Source organism: Engraulis encrasicolus, chromosome 24, assembly GCF_034702125.1.
Source record: "Engraulis encrasicolus isolate BLACKSEA-1 chromosome 24, IST_EnEncr_1.0, whole genome shotgun sequence".
Taxonomy (NCBI): Eukaryota; Metazoa; Chordata; class Actinopteri; order Clupeiformes; family Engraulidae; genus Engraulis; species Engraulis encrasicolus.
Genome location: NC_085880.1, coordinates 37,788,406 through 37,810,905, shown reverse-complemented (window position 1 = coordinate 37,810,905; position 22,500 = coordinate 37,788,406). Strand labels below are relative to the sequence as shown.

General features: G+C 42.8%; 2 protein-coding genes across 2 annotated transcripts in view; one reads left to right on the top strand and one right to left on the bottom strand.

Annotated features, from left to right (window-relative positions):
- The window catches only part of si:ch211-125o16.4 (neuroblast differentiation-associated protein AHNAK), a 15,212-nt gene extending 2,135 nt beyond the window's left edge, over window positions 1-13,077 (top strand). The window contains exons 2-5 of the mRNA XM_063190890.1: window positions 5,457-5,517; window positions 5,888-6,014; window positions 7,387-7,517; window positions 7,992-13,077. Coding sequence (XP_063046960.1) covers window positions 5,509-5,517; window positions 5,888-6,014; window positions 7,387-7,517; window positions 7,992-12,569 — 4,845 coding nt within the window. The 5' untranslated portion in view covers window positions 5,457-5,508 and the 3' untranslated portion in view covers window positions 12,570-13,077. The remainder of the gene's footprint in view (window positions 1-5,456; window positions 5,518-5,887; window positions 6,015-7,386; window positions 7,518-7,991) is intronic.
- Window positions 13,078-16,481: 3,404 nt separating this feature from the next.
- edaradd (EDAR-associated death domain) overlaps window positions 16,482-22,500 on the bottom strand; it is a 14,829-nt gene continuing 8,810 nt past the window's right edge. Inside the window, exons 2-6 of the mRNA XM_063191229.1 lie at window positions 21,367-21,425; window positions 20,447-20,489; window positions 19,652-19,716; window positions 17,695-17,746; window positions 16,482-17,104 (exon numbers count right to left, since the gene is read on the bottom strand). Coding sequence (XP_063047299.1) covers window positions 16,704-17,104; window positions 17,695-17,746; window positions 19,652-19,716; window positions 20,447-20,489; window positions 21,367-21,425 — 620 coding nt within the window. The 3' untranslated portion in view covers window positions 16,482-16,703. The remainder of the gene's footprint in view (window positions 17,105-17,694; window positions 17,747-19,651; window positions 19,717-20,446; window positions 20,490-21,366; window positions 21,426-22,500) is intronic.

Genomic DNA, 22,500 nt, shown 5'->3' with positions numbered 1-22,500 from the left:
GGCTGGACCTGCAGGACAAAGCCTCAGGGTGAAAATCCTCCACATCTCAGGCAGGGGTGTCGATCAGGGGGGTAAAGTGTGACTGAGCCATCAGGGCCCCTAAAGGGCCCACACCCAGTCCGATTTATGAGATATTGACTGGGGTGGGGTGGGGGGGGTGTCCATTGGAGCTGATTGTACTGTATATAGGGCCCAAAATTTGCTGCCACGTCTCTGATACCAGGATATGGCTGGGGGGGGGGGGGGGGGGGGGGGGGGGGGGGGGGGGGGGGGGGGGGGGGGGGGGGGGGGGGGTTCCATTGGAGCTGATTGTACTGTATATAGGGCCCAAAATGTACTGCTACGCCCCTGATCCCAGGAAAAGGTGCAGGCCAAAGGCTGACTGAAAGTTTGGAGTGTGGAGTCCGGACATAGTTAACCTGTTAAGACACAGCGAAAAAGTCATAGTGCATTACCAAAGGCCCTGTGTTGTGTTGTAGTACTGTAGTACTATGGTAGTTAACTGTTCAATGACTATTACAGTGTTCCACTGGTGGAACGGCGTGCATTTTGGGCATCCTTTTCTTCTTTGATTTTATTTTTATTCCATGGCCTGCCAGGTCACTTTACACAGTTCACAGTTTTCACGCTGCAAAGTTGTGCAAGAGAGATAATAACAGAGCGTGTTTCAGAGCAAATGTTTTCGTGTGTGTGTGTGTGTGTCCACGGATGTGTGTGTATGTGTTTGTGTGTGTATACACATTTGTGTGTGTGTGTGTGTGTGTGTGTGTGTGTGTGTGTGTGTGTGTGTGTGTGTGTGTGTGTGTGTGCAATTGTGTGCATTTGTGCATGGAGGGGGTGCATGGGTAGAAAGCACGTAACTCTGTATGCATCCAGAATAACAGGTTTCAGGCATTCCTCCTCCGCCAACAGGCCATGGTTTAAATACCAAAGGCATGATGCCGTGTGTGTGGGTGTCTGAGGGTATGTGTGTCGTCAGATGAGTGGGTGGGTGGGTGTGAGTGGTTGTGTGTGTGTGTTGAGGGGTGTTTGTTTGTATGTGTGTGTGTGCAGGGGTGTCGTTCAGGGGGGTAAAGTGTGACTGAGTCACCAGGGCCCCTTGTATATAGGGGGCCCACACACAGTCTGATTTATAAAGATGTATGGCTGGGGTGTCCATCGGAGCTGATTGTAAATTGGGCCCAAAATTAGTGTGTGTGTGTGTGTGTGTGTGTGTGTGTGTGTGTGTGTGTGTGTGTGTGTGTGTGTGTGTGTGTGTGTGTGTGTGTGTGTGTGTGTGTGTGTGTGTGTGTGTTGAGGGGAGGGTGTGAGTGAGTAGTTATGCGTGTGTTGAGGGGTGGGTGTGAGTGAGTGCATCTTCAAGTAAGTATCACCTGGCGTTGGCATGTTTTCTACCAGCAGTCAGAACATTCTTTCTTTTTTTGCCTCATTTTTTGCATGCCTTGGTTCAACAATGATGTTTAAGTTTTATGTGCAGTATTTAGCAAATACTTTTGTCCAGCGTGACTGACAAGACTGTAACATTAACGTTGAACGTATGAACAGTGAAACACTCATCCATGCCAAACTGAGTGATACTATGGGGATGTTAAACACAAGGCTCCGGGGGCCAGATGTGGTCCTCGTCCAGATGGTTCAAAATCAGGGGTGAGTTTCTCAAAAGGGAAGCCTGTTAGCAACTTCAGTAGTTGCCAATGGGAAAATGCATTGAAAGCAATGAAGTAGCTAATGTAGTAAGCAACTTTGGTGTCGAGAAATTCACCCTAGACTGGCTATATGTGACCAGGGTTGCCAGATAAAAAATGCTCAAAACCCGCCTAGAAGCACAAAATCCCGCCCAATTCTATTGATTTCTATGGCAAAAATTTGGCGTTTTTTTCTGCTAAATTACATTTTTACCCGCACAGGGCCATCCTAAGCAGCCCAATTGGGCGGGAAACAGCCCAATCTGGCAACACTGTATGTGACCCCTGAACTGAAATGGCTTTTACACCCCTGGTGAGTGACACCTGTGACATACTACTTCAAGTTTTGCAGGCCGTAGTTTAAAAAGTTGTAACTTCTGATTAATGTGGTTTGCTCCTTTTTAGTTCCATAATTGTCAAGTAAATCTGGTGTAAAGAACAAACCACATCAATCAGAAGTTACACGTTTTGACAATATGGCCTGCAAAACTTGAAGTGGTATGCCACAGATGTCACTTTGACACCGAATGTCATTTCCTACTGGTTTGAATAGTGTGCCATTCCTCAGGTCAGACTGATCAAAATGTTTGGCATTTTAAAATGAAAGTGTTTTTTTAGCAGTCAGGGAAAAAAAACAGTATCAGTTGCCCTATAATGCACGCCGAGCCATCAGAGGCACACTGTAATAGTCATTGAAAGGTTTATTTACCATCAGTGGCAGAACAATTACACACTGGGCCCCAGGGCAAAACACTGATAGGGCCCCCCATACAGCCTGCCGAGGTCACAATAGGGCCCCCACTATTAATATAATATCAATGGGCCCAGGGGCAAATGCCCTGCTCGCCCCTCCTATAGCTCTGGCCCTGTCTACCATAGTACTACACTACTATGACATAACACAGAGCCTTTGGTAATGCACTACGACCCGGTCATTGACATTCTAGTAAAAAGAAATGTATAACTGCATGTCTTAACGGGTTAACATAATTGGTGACTCAATATTTCATATATCAAGTGAGTTGTGTGAAGCACATGCCTTTGATCATTGTAAGTAAAGATGACCGTAGCAAGGGCTCATGTCGATGATATACATATTGATGTTTCTCAATGGGGGCTTTACAGCCCCTACCAGAAAGCTTTAGGGGGCACTCAGAAGGAAACAGTTGAGAAGGGAAGGAGGCCACTCAGTTGCAAAGTTTTAATACTAAGGGGGCGTTGGCAGGCTTATGATGAGGACAAAAGGTGCATTGGAATGCTTGAGGTGATGGGGTAATGGGGGCGTTTGCTCAGAAAATGTTGAGAAACACTGATAAACAGTAGATGAGCCAGAGAAGGAAATACACAGACGTTAAAGGGACACTGTGTGAGATTTTTAGTTGTTTATTTCCAGAATTCATGCTGCCCATTCACTAATGTTACCTTTTTCATGAATACTTACCACCAGCATCAAATTCTAAGTATTCATTATGACTGGAAAAATTGCACTTTTCATACATGAAAAGGGGGATCTTCTCCATGGTCCGCCATTTAGAATTTCCAAAAATAGCCATTTTTAGCTGCAAAAATGACTGTACTTGGACCATACTAGAAAATATTTGTTTATTACTTAGTAAACCTGCACAGTGTCCCTTTAAGTAGTTATTCTCTCCCTCAAAATACTGTTTACAAAATGGGTTAAGTAGTGTGACAAGCTATCTGTAGGGGTGGCTTCGCTAATATGTCTGATTTGGTTCTTTGCAGTGCAGTGTAGCCGCCACACTAAGGACGTTACTTTACATAATAAGGCAAGTCGCCAATCTGTCGTTCGAGTGAGACATGTGAAAGACATTTCCGCTTCCAACCTGTAGAGCGACAAGAGGAAAAGTGCCTCGTTGTTGCTTTCAGACATCACACCTTTGATTGGTTTTGGATTCCACCTCAGAGGCAGAACAATGACGGTACTTAGAAACTTGGAGCGGGTGCCACGGGCGTGAGTAATCATCACCAACCCCAACCCGTTCCTACCCAGGGCCACGCCAGTTTCAATTGTTCAGAGATAAACACATCATTTGGTATTGCATAATTTACACCGTAGTTTTTGTGGACTATGATGACTCAGCTGACAACTGTCGCAGTGCACAATTACTTAGTGATAATGCATTTGTGAGTAGGTATAATGAATTTGAGGAATTTGTGGTGACATGAAAACAAGCCACTGATAGATGCATATGCAGATAAGGTGGCGTGTGTGTGTGTGTGTGTGTGTGTGTGTGTGTGTGTGTGTGTGTGTGTGTGTGTGTGTGTGTGTGTGTGTGTGTGTGTGTGTGTGTGTGTGAGAGAGAGAGAGAGAGAGAGAGAGAGAGAGAGAGAGAGAGAGAGAGATAGGGTGTGTGAGAGGGTGTGTGAGTGTAGTGAACTGATGTAAGGCTGATGCCTTCTTTATGTAAACTGTCTGACATCTTAACTTCCCTCGGATTAATAAAAGTACCCTACTCTACATGGACAAGGTGACATGGTACTGCTGGAAATCAGCTACTGTTGTGTGACATATTCCCTTGGCAGTGCAAGGCATCTCTGTAAGGGTCACATTTATTGGGGACAAAATATTAGTAGAGTAGAAAAGAATAGGCCTATATTTTTTCCTGCCAGTGTGAAATTTCTCTTTGGTCTCAATGTATGAAATTGTTTAGGGACATCAAGTAGGAAGCATTGATCCTATTACACAAACTACAAAGTGCATCATTTAATAGGGAAAATGGATGTGGCATAAGTGAACAGCATTCATGGGGATATTTGTTTTGGGGGGTTTTAGCCTTTATTTGGTCAGGATAATGAAAGCAGCAGAGACAAAACAAGTAAGGAAATCGAGATGGGGAAAGGTTGGTAAATGACTCGGGCCAGATTCGAACCGGGAAATGTTGTTATTAGAACGCTGCACCCTCATGGAGACATGTGTTGACTCTGTTAATTTTACTTACGTATCTGGGGTTGGTTTATTGTTGCCTATAATTCACATCAGTTTAGGTATCAGCGTAATGGACTTCTCATTCTACTTCTCTACATATTACTTCTGGACTTCTCATTCTATATATTATATGTACTGTATGTGACTAGCCACAAGAAAACAGGTCGCAAGTAGGCAGTGATGGGGCATTGGCATTGGCAGGCAGTAATGGGTTCTTTATTTACAATCCAGGGCCACATTTTCCAAATTACTTTGTTTAACCTGTCCAATTCAACAGCAATCACCTGGCTGAATTGGACGGATAAAACCAAGTCGTTTGGGAAATGTGGCCTTGGATTGTAACTAAAGAATCCATTTTGCCCCATCACTGCAAGTAGGCCCGGGGGCATATTGAGTTAACCATCGATTCTGATAGTTCAGATTCTACGCTCTTCAAAGATACCTTCCGATACTTTACACATAACACAGGAATCTGGTAATATCTGATGAATTTGTGGCATTTTAAATGTGTTCACTTCTTTAAGTAGAAAACAGATAAGTCAGCTCTTAAAGTTTATCTTGCCCATAGGAAAGACATGAAATCAGACATTTTAAAGACAAAATGTTAACTTTTAGATAAACCAATAATATTCTCTGAAAGATTGAGTATCTCCCTCAAGACCTCAACTTGCACATTCTTCAAAAACATTTTTAAAAAATCGGATTTTCCTCAGTTTCGCTCTCAGAGACACGTGTCTCTGAGTTTGAAATCTGGTCACATATAAAGCAAGTCATTCGCATTCCAAACTTACCATGGCTGAAAATGTTTGTTTTTTTCTTTCCAGGTTTTCTGAAGACCCTCATTGTATGATATGCAAGTGTAAAAAAGACGCCTGAATGAAAATGGTGAGCATGCAGTCATAACTCCTGAAGAATTGCATGTGGAGTTGGTTGTAGTTTAAAAAGACACCTCAAGTCGAGTGTGTGTGTGTGTGTGTGTGTGTGTGTGTGTGTGTGTGTGTGTGTGTGTGTGTGTGTGTGTGTGTGTGTGTGTGTGTGTGTGTGTGTGTGTGTGTGTGTGTATCTGCATTTGGTGTGTGTGTGTGCATGTCTCTGTATGTGTATGTACTTTTGTGTATCTGTTATGTGTGTGTGTGTGTGCGTGCGTGTTAAAACCATTATTTTTTTCTATACAGCTATTCAGTGTCATGTGCATACATATTTCTGCAAACTCATCATCAGTGTTATTTTTGTTGTTCTCTGGAATTGTCTGTAGAATGGGGAAGTAAAAGGGGAGGGCATCTCGGCTGATGTATCCCTGGGAGACGCTAACGTGGGCGTAGGGGGAGGAGCCCTGATCTCTGCAGAACCGTCCATCAGCAAGATGATTGGCCTGAAAGAAGGTACACTATGAAAATGATATCAGTGATGAGTCATAACTTTTAATTTATTCTGCTATACAGTACTCTGCAATGGTAACAGCATGATTTAACTTGGAATCACACATTTACCAGGCCCCAGAATTCCAAGTTTATTGAAATATTTATTGTAAGTTGTGTAGTTATAAGTTGCGTGTTGTTTGAACACAAAGCTGCAATTGAAATCTCCATGCAACTTACAATAAGGAGGATTTAAATTAACTTGGAATTCTGAGGCAGTTGGGTTTTTTTTACAGTGTAGGTGTAGAGTGGAGCCTGTTCATGTTGCTCTTGTATGCGTACAGTGTTGCCAGATGTATTATAATTATCATATTTGTACCATAATTTTGTCTTCTGGACGATCAAAAAAACATGATGTTCATAATTTTTCAGAGTTTTCATTCAGTTGCCATACACAACTATTTGGTTCGTGTATGATCATTTCTTAAAAAAAAAAAAAAAAACCAAACCGATAATTTTGTTCAGCATTTTCCATCTGGCAACACTGTTCTTGTAGAACAGCTTGGACAGCATTACTCTGTGTTAAACAACCAATCACATCCATTTCCTTTTCAGTCTGTCTTGGAATCCTGTTGCCTGTGCCTGTACTAAGAAGCAAAATGAGGAAATAACCAAATTAGGTTTTAAAGTTTGTCTGAGAGAAAACAAATGCTTTTGGCGGTGTATCTTTGGACCCGTGATAGCTGTTGTATCTGTCCATTTCAATCCCAAAGTATGCAGATACGTAGATACAGATAGGTACTTCAATAATCAAGTGCTTCCATTTTTTATTTTCTAAAGCTTGATATATTTTTGGTTAAAAAAAATATATATATATTTTTTTTTTACAAAAAATATTTTTGGTAAAAAAAAAAATGAATAAAACATCTGATATATTTTTCTTACCAAAGAGATAGCAAGCTTTAGAAAATAAAAAAGTATGAAACATCTGATAACCCATTTTAGAATGAATGTAGGCCTTTTAAAATTGTGACGCAACTCTGCCTGCGAAGGGGTTGAGATTGTTAACACATTTTGGTGAAAAAATGATTTGTATGGAACTTCTGTTAAGCCATTTGTGAATGAGCAGATGGAATAGAAAACATGCCGTGTATCATCATTATTGTCACATATACAATTTAATCTTACATACATGTTCACTATGAGAAGGAAGGTATTTCAATAATAATAATAATAATAATAACAATAGTAACAACAACAATAACCATAATAATAATAACAACAATAATTATAACTATAATTATCATTCTTGTTGTTGTTATTGTTATTATTACAATTATTTATGATTACAATTATTATCACAACAACAATTCTTATTATAATTCCGTCTGCATAGGAGATGAGATTGTTGCTGCTACCATCCACCTGGACCACCTGGCAAAAGATGACGTCATGAAGGTTCTGAAGATGTTGGAGCCATACGACGACAAATTGGAGATCAAGACTAAATCCAGTCTTGGAATCGATGTAAGTATTTGGAAAACTGGGATTTTCTTGCAAGATATGCTTTGCTTTTTGCCAGTGTTAGTTTCTTGGAATGGTGAATACAAAAAATTAAATTTCTACATTTGAGATATCAGTTCAATAAAGACGCTTTTGCACACCTCTGTAGTTGGGCAGGTGCGTAGGATGTTATCCCAGCCGGGTTGTCAGTCAAGTGAAAAGAAATCCTGCACACTGTCCATTCCACCAACAAACTTTCGGTCATCCGACCTTCTTCAGGTAAAGTTACTGGTTAAAACTTTAGGTTAAAACTTTACCTGAAGAAGGTCGGATGACCGAAACGTTGTATTAAAGTTTGTTGGTGGAATGGACAATGTGCGGGATTTCTTTTCACTTGACTACATTTGAGATATATCATATAGCTTAGTACAAAATTGTTTAATGGTTAATGATGAGATGTTTTATTTTAATACAAATTTACATTTTCTTTTGCCACAGCTCAATGGGCCTTCTTTGGCGAATGGACTTGACGGCGGGGCAAAGTTCACCATGCCAACTGTTGGTCTTGCTGGACCGCAGGTCAAAGGAGCTGCGTTGGACGGCACCATTCAGAGTCCCGATCTTAGCATCACTGCTCCAACATTGGAAACCCCGGATGTGTCTGTCAACGTGGACAAACCAGAAGTCAACACCAAGGGACTCAAATATAAACCTCCAAAGTTCACCATGCCAAACTTCCACTTGCCCGCAAAAAAGCCAAAAGTTACAACCCCAGAGCTCAGTCTTGAAGCCCCGGGTCTTGATGCAGAAGTGAAAACTCCAGATGTCGATGTCACCTTGCCAAAAGTGGACGTCGACGGCCCAGATGTGGACGTCGAGGCGCCGTCCGGGAGGTTCAAGTGGTTCACACTGCCAAAGCCAAAGTGGGGTCACTCCCGACCTGCCATTAAAACAGATGTCGATATGGATTTAGAAACCCCAGATGTGAGTGTGTCTGGTCCAAAAGTTGATGTGGATCTGCCCGATGCCAAGGTCGATGTTCCCAAAGCTGAGATTGAGACTACCGATGTTGACATTGAGGCTCCATCACATAAATTCAAATTCCCAAAGCTGAAGAAGCTCAAGCTAGGTAAACTCAAAGGACCAGATGTGGACATTGAGGCAGACACCCCAGACCTGGATGTTTCCGTGCCAAAGATTGAGGCTGACCTGAGCTCACCTGAAGTCGATGTAAAGTTACCATCAGCTGACATCAGTGGTCCAGATATAGATGCTGATATTGACGTAAAAGCCCCATCAGGAAAGATAAAGTTTCCCACTCTAAAGAAGCCCAACTTCAAACTGAAACCAAAGGTGACTACTCCAGATGTGGACATTGATGCAGACATCAAAGCCCCTGAGGTCAATGCAAATCTTGAGACACCAGACATAGATGTAAGTCTTCCAAAGGCAGAAATCGATGGACCGGACATTGAGGTGAAAGCTCCGGATGTAGATATTGATCCTCCCTCTTCTAAATTCAAGATCAACTGGCCCAAGATGCCCAAGCTGAACCTTGGAAAACACAAATCACCAAGCTTCGAGGTTGATGCAGATGTTGAGTTACCTGATGGGGATGTAACGTTGCCTAAGGCAGATGTCACAATGCCTGACGTGGACGTCAAAACACCAGACCTCAACCTTGATGTTGATGTGCCTGACGCAAGCCTCAAAGGCCCTGAGGTCGACGTCAGTGCCCCAGATGTCGACATTGAGGCTCCATCAAGCAGGTTTAAGATGCCCTCAATTAAATGGCCAAAACTTAACCTATCTGGACCGAAAGTGAAAACCCCAGATGTTGATCTTGATGCAGATTTAAAAGCACCAGAAGTGGATGTCTCATTACCCAAAGTTGAGGCAGGCCTAGATGCCCCTAGTGTAGCTGTAAGTGTTCCAGATGTTGACATTGCTGCACCAGACCTCAGCCTTTCTGGCCCCAACATAGATGTTGATGTGCCAGATGCAAGCCTCAAGGTACCAGAGGTAGATGTGGAAACACCAGACCTCGACCTTGATGCACCATCAAAAAAGATCAAGCTGCCATCATTTAAATGGCCGAAATTTGGAGCAAAGGCAAAAGCACCAGAGGTTGACATTGATGCAGATGTTAAGGCCCCAGATGTAGATCTGTCAGTCCCCAAAGTAGAAGCAGGACTTGATCTTCCTAAAGTTGATATCGATTTACCCAAGCCTGACGTAGACCTCAAAACACCAGACCTCAACCTTGATGTCGATCTACCTGACGCAAGCCTTAAAGCACCTGAGGTCGACATCAAGGCCCCAGATGTCGACATTGAAGCCCCATCAAGCAAGTTTAAGCTGCCCTCATTTAATTTGCCAAAGCTTAACCTATCTGGACCAAAAGTGAAAGCACCAGAGGTTGACATTGATGCAGATTTAAAGGCACCAGGTGTAGATGTGTCCATACCCAGTGTTGAGGCAGGCCTAGATGCTCCTAAGGTTGATATCGATTTACCCAAAGCTGACGTAGACCTGAAAACACCAGACATCAACCTCTCTGCACCAACACTAGATGTTGATCTGCCTGACGCAAGCCTCAAAGCACCCGAGGTCGACATCAAGGCCCCAGATGTAGACATTGAGGCCCCATCCAGCAAGTTTAAGCTGCCCTCATTTAATTTGCCAAAACTTAATCTATCTGGACCCAAGGTGAAAGCACCAGAGGTTGACATTGATGCAGATTTAAAGGCACCAGATGTAGATGTGTCCATACCCAGTGTTGAGGCAGGCCTAGATGCACCTAAGGTTGACATCGATTTACCCAAAGCAGACTTAGACCTAAAAACACCAGACCTCAACCTCTCTGCACCAACACTGGATGTTGATCTGCCTGACGCAAGCCTCAAAGCACCTGAGGTCGACATCAAGGCCCCAGATGTCGACATTGAAGCTCCATCAAGCAAGTTTAAGCTTCCCTCATTTAATTTGCCAAAGCTTAATCTATCTGGACCTAAAGTAAAAGCACCAGAGGTTGACATTGATGCAGATGTTAAGGCCCCAGATGTAGATCTGTCAGTCCCCAAAGTAGAAGCAGGACTTGATCTCCCTAAGGTTGATATTGATTTACCCAAAGCTGACGTAGACCTCAAAACACCAGACATCAACCTTTCTGCACCAAAAGTTGAAGGTGACCTCTCTGCACCAACACTAGATGTTGAACTGCCTGACGCAAGCCTCAAAGCACCTGAGCTCGACATCAAGGCCCCAGATGTCGACATTGAGGCTCCATCCAGCAAGTTTAAGCTGCCTTCATTTAATTTGCCAAAACTTAATCTATCTGGACCCAAGGTGAAAGCACCAGAGGTTGACATTGATGCAGATTTAAAGGCACCAGATGTAGATGTGTCCATACCCAGTGTTGAGGCAGGCCTAGATGCACCTAAGATTGACATTGATTTACCCAAAGCAGACGTAGACCTGAAAACACCAGACCTCAACCTCTCTGCACCAACACTGGATGTTGATCTGCCTGACGCAAGCCTCAAAGCACCTGAGGTCGACATCAAGACCCCAGATGTCGACATTGAGGCTCCATCCAGCAAGTTTAAGCTGCCCTCATTTAATTTGCCAAAACTTAATCTATCTGGACCAAAAGTAAAAGCACCAGAAGTTGACATTGATGCAGATTTAAAGGCACCAGATGTGGATGTGTCCATACCAAAACTGGAGGCCGACCTCAGCGCTCCAGCTCTCGACGCTGATCTGCCAAAATTAGATGCCAGTGTTGAGGCACCGGATTTGAATCTCTCTGCAGATGTAGACCTCCCAAAAGCAGATCTAACAGCACCAGACGTAGATTTAAAGGCCCCAGATGTAGACATTGAAACCCCTAAGCTAAAGATGCCTCACTTTAAGCTACCTAAGCTCAACCTGACAATGCCAAAGATAAAAGCACCCAGTGCCAGTGTCGATGTGCCATCTGTTGATGCTGAAGTAAGTGCACCAGCAGTTGATTTGCCCCAGGTCGATGTCGATGCCCCCAGTGTTGACCTGAAAGCCCCAGATGTTAATGTGAGTTTACCGAAAGTTGATGTCAAAGCCCCCTCTGTAGATATTAATGCTCCTGATGTAAGTGCAGATGTAGAAGTGAAAACACCAGATCTTGAAGCCAACATTGAGAGTCCAGACGTGGACTTGAAAGTCCCAGATGTTGACGTTGATCCCCCCTCAGGAAAATTCAAAATGCCCCACATAAAATGGCCAAAATTTGGTTTTTCAGGATCAAAAGGGAAAGAGCCTAATCTGGATGTCAGTGTAGCACCTGAGGTGGATGTTGAGGCCGATCTCAAGGCGCCCAACGTAGATCTGAGTGCTTCTGCCCCTGATGTAGACGTGAGCCTTCCCAAAGCTGATATTGATGTAGATGCACCTGATGTCAGTGTTGAGACATCGAAACCAAAGTTCAAATTCCTGACCCTCAAGAAGTTAAGTGGGCCAAAAATAAAAGCAGAGCTGGATGGAGAGGCAGATGCTGGCGTTGAGCTATCAGAGGAAGGAATACCCTTATTCAAAACACACAGACTGCCACTAAACACAATACAGAATGCCCTGGAGTTCACTGGCGCTGTCAACCTGGAGAGTGACCCTGTAGATCCTGAGTTCAAGACCTCAAGGAGCAAATCAGGCAGCATCGGTAACCTTCTTGGTCAAGCGCAGGCAGCAGCAGGTCCAATCGACATCAAGGAGAGGTTGAGATTATTCGCCTCAAGGTCATCGTTAGATAAAAGCATTGATGGTGATTCATCCCCCGTAGTTGAAGTCAGCACGCCCTCCCTTGAAGTATCCCCATCGGCAGACGTCAGCCTCAATCTCCCAGCGGTTGAAATTGATGCAGATGCAGGCGGTGACAGTCCTACAAAAATCAAACGTGGGACATTCAAAGTAGCAAAGCCAGAATCTGGCAGCAACTGCCCAGTGATTGAGTCATCTGAAAAGTCTGAAAATGAGAAATTATCAATTAGTCTCTCAAATATGCTCGGCCTCCCCACAAAAGGGGACTCAGATGGGGATTCCTGAATATATTTGAGGTTCTTCCATCATATTTAAGTGTGCTGATGTAAATGTTTTGACGAAAAAAGTTATACAAGTTTGTGAATTTAGTAGTATCTACTCAAACACTAACAGAAAATAATATCATAAATCATTTAAAAATTCACAGTAAAATCACAGTAGGATGGATTGAGTTACTGGTTTGTAAGTAATGTTATGTAAAGTATGTTGTAAGAAAAATAATAATGAAATGTTAATATATGCTTCTTCCATTGAACACGCAGAAAACAATGTGATTGTATGTGAAATATTACATATATACATGTTTATGTGAATGTCTGTCAGAAACTAATTGAGTTAATGTTTTGTTTACAATGTGTGATACAAGACTATGAAATCCATTTTCTACAGCTGCTGAATGCCATGTATTATTCTTACATGCTACATGTTTTTTATTTTATTTTATTTTATTCATTATTTTATTCTCTTTTGCTTCCTCCTTAACTTGTGGAGTGCATTTTATCAAACTGTTCCAATAAACCTTACAGAATTACTGTAACACGGTGATGTTGAATTATTACTATGATCAGAAAGAAGAAAGTTATAAAACAAAATGTTGGTTGGAGATGGTGTTTTGTTTTCACATGCCCACGGAGAGTCATGCATCAGACATTTAACATTAATGGCAAATGACAAGCCAGATTTGAGTGGCACGCACAAATAAAGAACCCACAATTTATTTCTGAATTAAAAAGAAAAACAGCACACAGTAGAAAAGAATCACCACATATTTTATACACGTATGCAACCACTTCAAATAGTAAAATAAACCTAAAAACAACAAAGCAACAATATGAGCAGAGTCCATCACCATTTACAATTCTGAGGAATTGAGGGCCACATTACTTTTTGGGGACACACAAGGTGAGATGCTGCCAAAGATGACAATCATCTTAATGAATTATTGCTTAACCAGAAAGCAGAATTATATCACATGAAATTGAAACCGTAGGCAATTAGGAGCAGTAAAGTGGTCAAATCCAAAGACAGTCCTCATAGAGGACATTAGGGCTCTTCTGACATACATTAGCTTCATAATTAGCTGCTCAAAGGGGCCAAAACTGTTATCCGGTTTGGTTAACATTTTTTTTTTTCATTGCAGTGTTACATAGCTCTAACGCACAATGAATAGGGGCAGTCCCCAAGGTGGTTTACCCATTGGCACTTTTGCGATAGATAAACCAGCAGGAGGCTGCCAGGCATTAACCCCACCACCCACATCTTCCTACTGGTACAGAATTTGACCTTGTCTTACCGTTTGATAGTGAAGCAACGGAGCAACAGGTGATTCAATTTTTTTTTTAATCAACAATACTGCCGAGTGACAGGAACACCTCTGACCAAGATGTCTAGATTCAGCAATGGCTGAACACTGTAACAACATGGGGTTTTAGATTAACAGTCCACCACTCAATTTAAATAATTGAGTTTACCTTTCTCCTGGTCTTTGAGACGTTCTCTGATTCTGGTGATATTATAGCTTAGCATGTCATCCTTAAACAGAATGTGACCAATTGGTACCATTCAGTTTTTGATACCATGCAGTTCAATCATTCATGCTGAGAACAGGGCTTTGAACCGTTATTTTTTTCCAAACGTTCCGTTCCGAACAGAAACGGAAATATAACGTTTCCGGTTATGAGTTCCACCAATAAATTGACGTTCCCGAACCGGTTAGAACAAAAAAATATTGTTCCCGGAACGGTTAATTTCGTTCCTGTCAGCTGATTACTCCCCATAGGCCTAACTGACGTTAATTAACCAAGAAAGACGGAAGTGCAAATGAGTCAGCCTACATTCCAAACTGTTTATTCAAGTGGATGAAATGAATATCCTCCAGAATTTTGTCATTCAGGGACGACCTAAGCGGAGAATAAACCTCAATGATGAAAATGCGCGCTCCACGGGCCATGGATGCCCAATAACGTCTAACTGTTGCGCTTTACACGCGCTTCTCTACAACGTCTTACAATGACGCAATCAAAACTCTGCCCTTTTGTATGACAGTGTTTCTCTTATTTAAGATGTGGAGTAGAGACTTTGTAATCCACAGCTCTCTCCAGTCAGTCAGAAAATGTCTGATGTCACACAGGACGTGAACCTCAGCCATCATGGTAACGTGCGCAGGAAAATAATTACTTTTTTTTTTTTTAGTTTGAGGAACGGTATTAACCGGTATTAACTGGTTACCATTATTTTTTAATAAGTGTTCCCGTTCCAGAACATAAAAAATAATAACGTTTCCGGTTTCGTTTCCGTTCCCTGTAAAATACAAAAAGTTCCTGGTTTTCGTTTTCGTTCCTTGAACCGGTTCAAAGCCCTGGCTAAGAACTAATATCAGAGAAAGACTTTAAGAGATAAAACCCAATTATTTAACTTGAGCGGAAGTGTAAAATGAGCATATTTCCAAAAACGACAGGAGTTGGACATGGCAGCCAACGATGCACAAGGTGGAACTTGAAAAAAGAAAGATACCAAGGCACTTTCGTCTATCAAAAATTAAAAAAAGCCTTTATTACATGGCTTGGTTACAGAAACTGGTAAAACCTCTGACGCGTTCCGGCCTTCTGGCCTTCCTCAGGAAGTCAATCCAAGGTGGGTAGGGTAGTGAATGAGCAGGGTCCTGCTCCATCCTTCCACCTGACTGAGGTGCCCTGAGCATGCTAATGTCCCCACATACTACCAGAGTTGTTTAAAGTAGAAGTCCTGCCATAAATGCAATAATGCCGTGTCCAGACCAAGAGCGAACTACGCTGTCTGGTAGCGTGGGTAGCAGAAGAAGTTTCGCCTTGAATTCGCTGTATTCGCTCGAGACGCAGCATTGACATGTTTGATTCAGCTAATCACATAACGGCTCTGGCTTGACAGCCTGGGACATTCGGAGATATGAACGTTCCGATTGGTTTTCGCCAAACAGCGTCAGAGCGAATTCGCCTGCGATTAGATTTAGTTTAATCTTAAAAATTCGCTCTGGTCGCGCAAGAAGCTTCGCTACTGGCGAATTCACTTTGGTAGCGCAGGTCGCGTGTCCTCCATAGAGAAATAATGACTTCCGTCGCTTCATTCGCTCCGTTCGATCTTGGTCTGTACACGGCATAACAACACCAGTGGTATGAAGCTGCACTGCTGCAATTATGTGATATCATGCTACCGGTGTTGTAATTACACGCGTAACTTAACATGCATTTACTTTATTCAACTCTGCATGCATACTACTCACATCTGGAATATGTTAAATCTAAATGTTGAACTTTGTTGTATTCACACATGGTGTGGTGTGTGTGAATTACAATAGCACAAGTATTTGTCAATACATCAATTGTGAGTTTCTGTTTAGAAGTACATTAAATGAGTACAGAGAGAAGTGAAGAGCAAGTCTGGAGTAACCCCTCAAAATGCCAAAGCCCTTGTGGAAATCTGACAAATAAAGGAACATAACAGAGATTGAACATAAACGTAAACATTTACAATAGTACCATAGCAAGACTCCAAGCAGTAGCCAGCAGTCACGCAAAGACTGCTCTCAAAAGCCGGGGGGTAACGCTTAGGTAGGGGGGATAGTCAGCGGGCCCAAAGCTTCACAGGGGCTCCACAGACTGCTATGATATGGTTGGCATGGCATGGACCCAAAGGATTTTCCAATTATAGCCTTTCCCCCCCACCCCCCTGAAAAAAGTAAATAAAAAAGTCACATTCTGACACTTCACTCCATCAGAAGGCACTTGAGGGAGCAATCCGTGGTACTTGTCACCATCATTCCAGTCCACTCCGGGTCCAAGTCCAATAACAAAATCCCAACGCCTCCTACCTCCTACTGTACCTCCACCACCACCAAACATCACCAACAACCCCCCCCCCACACACACACACACAACACACACACCCCACCCGCTAGCAAACATCTTCTAGTAGTGTAAGATACCCCAAACCACGCCCAACCAATGCCAAGGAGTGTGCTCAAGTTCGGTCTCCTAAGGGAGCGTTGTCCCCTCCTTCTTCTCTTTCTGGGGCATTTGATTGATGCTCGGGCTTGGGCTCGGGCTCGGGCTTGACGTATCTTTAACGCTATTAGAAGATCTTCGCCGCTAGCGTTAGCATGTGCTAGTGGGCAGCGTGCTGCCAGCGCGAGGGCCAGTCGTTCTCCATCCAGCGCTGCAGCAGGCGCAGCACGTCGATGCGCTGGTACAGGCGGCACAGTTCGGTCAGCTCGCTGACGCTCTTCTGGTTGTTGCGCAGCAGGAACTCCTGCGTGGGGCTGCGGTGCGCCGAGCCCTGGGTGCGGTGCTCCAGCAGCGCCAGCTCGTCGTAGCTCATGCCCCAGCGGCTGGCGAAGTTTTTCCAGTTCTTGACGGCGCAGTGGGCCGGGTCCAGCTTCTGCTGCAGCCGCTCCAGCAGGTCGCCGTCGTCCATCAGGTCGCTGATCATGGGCGGCGGCGCCGGCAGCAGGCACTTCTCGCACGGGCCGCAGCTGCTGCTCAGGTAGTCCAGCTCCTTGGTGAAGCCTGCGCGGGCACACGGCACAGTACACAGTGAAACACTGTTACAGAATGCTACAGAGTTTGAGACCAAATACGAGATCTTTAATCAACTCTTTAAGCACTCCTCCAGAGGTGTCAAAAGTAAAAGTAAAAAAAGAAACACAGTTTCCTTCAAACACAAGTTACTAATCTTAGTAACCAGACCCGTGCACTTGTCTTACGATCAGCTAAGTCTGCACTGGTTGGATCAAGTTTGTGGTGGGTCCTTGTTAGGCTTTCTGTGTTTTTTAGTAACAACACAGTCTATCTATCTCATTAGGTACAATGGAGTAAATGGTGTAACAGCTATGTAATGCCATGTAGTAGTGTTGTAATTACACCACAAAAGTACTTTTACTTTTACTTTTGACACCTCTGCACTTCTCACACACCACTGTTTACAGTGTACAGCTTTCCTATTGAGAATGCCAAAAAAATTATATTGATATTAAAGGGAATTATGTCGATGTTGATATTAAGCGACTGTAATACATAGAATATCACTTGTTTGACACAATAATATAATATTTGTTCTTAATTCTGTTAGTCAACAACTTCGTAGACAACGTATTTACCTGAAGATATAGATGGCCGACAAGTGCATTCACTTCCATCGTTTTCCACTGGCTACGGGGAGAACAGAGAGACACACTTCAGGTGCAAGCCAAACAAGTTGGTCTGTGGGCCACATAAACTATACCGCAAAGGCAAAGTCCAGTAGCTACACATTTAGTCTAAATTGAGTTTAGACAGAAAATGGTCTTCATTACATTTATCTTGTGAGAAAGCCTTATGGTCCAAAAGTGTCCGATTTTAGAGGCATTGCTACATATGTCAAATTTGCAGTAACTACAATATCCAACCTAATATCAAGGTTTCGAAGGCATTTTTCTCAGCTTCAACGTTGGTGTTATTATTGCACTTTGCCTTTGCAAGGCAGTATAAGTAGTATTAAGTTTGGATGCATTATTTCTGCTGACTTTGAAACTAACAGAAACAAGTTCCTCCATCCGTCCCAATTTAGAGATATTGCTTTGACAAATTTGCATCAACTACAATATCCAACCTTATACCAAGGCTTTGAAGGCATTTCTCTCCGTTTCAATGTTGGCACAGCTGCTGCACTTTGCCTTTGAAGGGCAGTGTACATCTGTTTATCTGGGTTACGTGGCACTATTCCGACATGTCGCTATTCCGACGTTAATGTCTATTGTCTTAATACCGACACGTTTTCCACCGTCCGCCGCTATTCCTACAAACCCTAACCCTAACCCTAACCCTAACCCTAGACATCCCTAACCTTAACCCTAACCCTAACCCCTAGCTATTCCGACATCCCTAACCTTAACCCTAACCCTAACCCCAACCCTAAAAAGTGTCGGAATAGCGCTATGTCGGAATAGCGATTGCCCCCCGTTATCTGTATATATCTCCTCCTTGGTCTTAACTCAATGGATGCCAGCCATTCTCGAATCATACAACTCAGCAATGCCAGAGCATTTTCAGCATTTTGTATGTTTTTCTTATTTCAGCACCCACAGAATCACTGGTGCTGAGCGTTAGAATCGGAAATGACGTGCAAGTGCCTTTCATTGGCATCAAGTAGTGCGTTACTATAATGTAGTCTGCAGCACACAATGTGTGGTTTCCTTTCCTTCCTAATGTAGGAGGAAGTGATAAACTTACAGCCTATTAGATAGAAAAAAATAACACTTGACACACCTACTACATAAAGCAAGTGTGCACAGCATGCTCACCATCACCACAGGAAGATACAGTCATTAACACTTTTTTTCGAAAGGAAGAAGTCTACTTAATATGGCTTGGCATGGTGTGATGATCTATGATCACATCGTCTGACTGACAGCTGCATGTACCGGAACCATTCCTTATTTAACTGTGTGATGGGCTAGCTGCATATGCAATGACAGAAGGAGTGTGTGTGTGTGTGTGTGTGTGTGTGTGTGTGTGTGTGTGTGTGTGTGTGTGTGTGTGTGTGTGTGTGTGTCATAAACCATTTCTTATTTGGCCTAAATTCGCTACCAACACAAATTAGGGATGCAAATGATCAATTGATTAATTAATTATTTCTAATTTGATTGAAAAAAAACTGATTAAATCTATTTTTAACTAAAAATAAGATAACATGCTAACATCATAACAAAAGACTATGACTTTACAAAGAGGCTTAACCCCTTACTGTAATGCAAAGCCTATGTTATAACCTTACTGGTACCAAAATAGAAATAGCTATGTCTTAATCTGTTACTTAAGGCTCTCGTCATGGTATAGCAATGTTGATATGATGTAGTTGAGTATTTTCAGCAAATGGAATGAGTAGTATGCAGTATGAGGCTACGTAACAGATTGAGACTTAGTTATTACAAATTTGGTGACAATAAGGTTATAGCGTAGGCTCTAAATCACCCATATGAGTGTTGCTCTGACATCATAGTGACATCACAAGTGGTCTGTACAGGAAATGACATCACGGTGACATCACAAGTGGTCGGGGCAGGAAATGTCGCCCACCTGTTGTATTCTTCCTCTGGCCGTCGTGACACATCCAGGGCTGATTGATGGAAACTGCAGCGTCACTGTATCAGAACATAGGACAACATAGGGCAGGATAAGATATACAATACATTACACTGTATCAGAACATAGGACAACATAGGACAGGATAAGCTATACACTACATTACACTGTATCAGAACATAGGACAACATAGGACAGGATAAGCTATACACTACATTACACTGTATTAGAACATAGGACAACATAGGACAGGATAAGATATACAATACATTACACTGTATTAGAACATAGGACAACATAGGACAGGATAAGCTATACACTACATTACACTGTATCAGAACGTAGGACAACATGGGACAGGATAAGATTACACTACATTACATTGTATCAGAACATGGGACAATATAGGATAGGATATACATTACACAGGAGAGGAGAGGAGAGGAGAGGGGAGGGGAGGGGAGGAGAGGAGAGAAAATGAGAGGAGAGAAAATGAGAGGAGAGTGGTGGAGGGGAGCAGAGAGGAGGTGGGAGGAGAGAAGAGGACAGAAAAGGAGTGGAGAGGAGCAGAGAGGAGAGAAGAGGACAGAAAATGAGTGGAGAGGAGAGACAAGGACAGGAGATGGTAGGAGAGAGGAGAGGAGAAAATTGGAGAGGAAGAGGGTAGATATTGCACAGCCATTATTAGACTAAACAATACAATGTGGACACTATAATAATCAACGTCAGTGGCTCTGGAGACTACTGAGTGCTTGTGCTGGGTGCTTCGTGCTTGTGACGGGAACATACCTTGAGGCTCTGTGACTTGAACTGGATAGGTGGACTTCAAGGACTGCAATCAACAAAACATATACAAATGCTTTACTAGGAAGATCGTTGTTGGTTATAACCAGGACTCTTAACAAACACCGGCCAACCCGCCAAATACTGGTGAAATGTCACTTGGGCTGGTAGAAAAGACCCAATTGCAAGCCACTTTGACCCATTAGTATGTGTGTGTGTTTGGCTAGTACGATTAACATCTACTAGGCATTTTGGCTGGTGTTGATAAACATTCATTTAGGGCCCAGGTTATAACCAAATAGAGTAGCAGCACAATGAGTTCATGCCTACAAGGGTTCATCTATGTTTGTGCAGTCTGGTGAGCAGGCATAATAGGTTCAGACGAGCATGAACATCAGCACAGGTCTAGTCACAACATGCCCCTCAGCTCGGCTGAATTCTGGACTTCACAAAAACAGCTGAATACATGCACTCAGTGTTTAGATTCACAACCCGTTTTTCCAAAGATGTCAAATATTCACACCCAGATTTTCAGTTAAACAAAACAAAACGAACACTTCACATTTCCATTAATGAATAGAATCAGAGCCAGACAGATTTACAATTAATGATCAATTTGTAGTTTGTGTCATGAAAATAACAGCTTTGTTACAACAGCTTTGTTAAAAGCTCACAAAAATCATCCCAGTCTGAACAATATTTCCTGAGAGTAGAATAGCACTCATTGAACACACATCACTGAAAGGCCAATGAATTCCATAACATGAAAGGTTGTCTGTTTTAGTTCAACAAGCCAAATGAATAGTTACAAGCTCCCACATGACCCCAGCCTTCTGTTTTCTAACAATGCTCAGCCTGGTAGGAAATGTACACAACACAAAAAGCAGCATGCAGGGAAATCAAGAGAAGTCGGCAGTATACCATACCATGCTTGTCATGAAGCTACTTGTGTCCGTGTCCTCCACCGGTTCAGAGGCGATGGTTTCTAGAAAGGAACCACAAATTGGCATCAAATGGGGCATTTCGACTGCACTGGCACCAGTTAGTGAGGCTGACAAGAAGAAAAACGGGAAGAAAGAATCTGTGAAGCATTGTACTTCCTCCTCTGGGTCTTGGCCAATCAGAGGGCTTGCCTTTGGCTACATCTGACAACTGTGTCATGAGTTCGCACCTCACATGTGGTTGGTTTTTTTTTTTTTTAAATCCAACTTTGAATCGGAAGCTAATAACCTACAGGAAATGCAAGATGTGCCCACACCTTTCTGCAAACGTACTAATTTTAGCACCTCAGACGCCCACGGCCTAGATTACAATCTAACAACATCATGGGGAGCTGTTGTAGATGTGGTAAGGTCCCAGGGGCCAGTTTAATAATTATAAAGTTAGTTCACACACATAAAGTCTGCAAGGCAAGCAAACATGAATACTTAGCAACCAGACAAAATACAAACAGAGCCCAATCTGACACTATCTAACTATTTGACTTTTGGGGAAATGGTGACTAATCGCAGATGGTTTAAAATTCAGTGCAATATCAGAGTATGTAAACAATGATTGTGTTTTGTGATTTAAAATGTTGTTGAAGGTTTTCCTAGTTACCACCAGACCTAATCACAAGTGAGATTAGGTCTGGTGACCTGCCTACTGTTAATTCCGTGGGGGGCGGAATACTTGGCCATTATGACACCGTGCCCTGCTCTCTGATTGGACAGACACACTGTAAAGGTCGGAATACTTTGCCATTATGACACCCCCGTCCCGCTCTCTGATTGGACAGAGACAGGGACCATGATCTGGTCCGTTTTTGGTCATAGCTTCCATGTCTTTCAGATCGGAACGATTGTGTAGAACTAAAGGCAGTATGGGTGTTAGTTGAAGGTACTGTCTTTTAATATAAGTCGTTTTGTTTCTTTTTCCAACCCAAACATCATACGTAGATGCTTCTACCGCCCTGAAACGCCCACCACTGAAAGATAACATCTTACATCCTGGCTGTGTGTGGAGATATTCTGCTATTTTTTTTTTCGCACCCTGGCAGATTTGGAGGGTTTTTTCCCTTC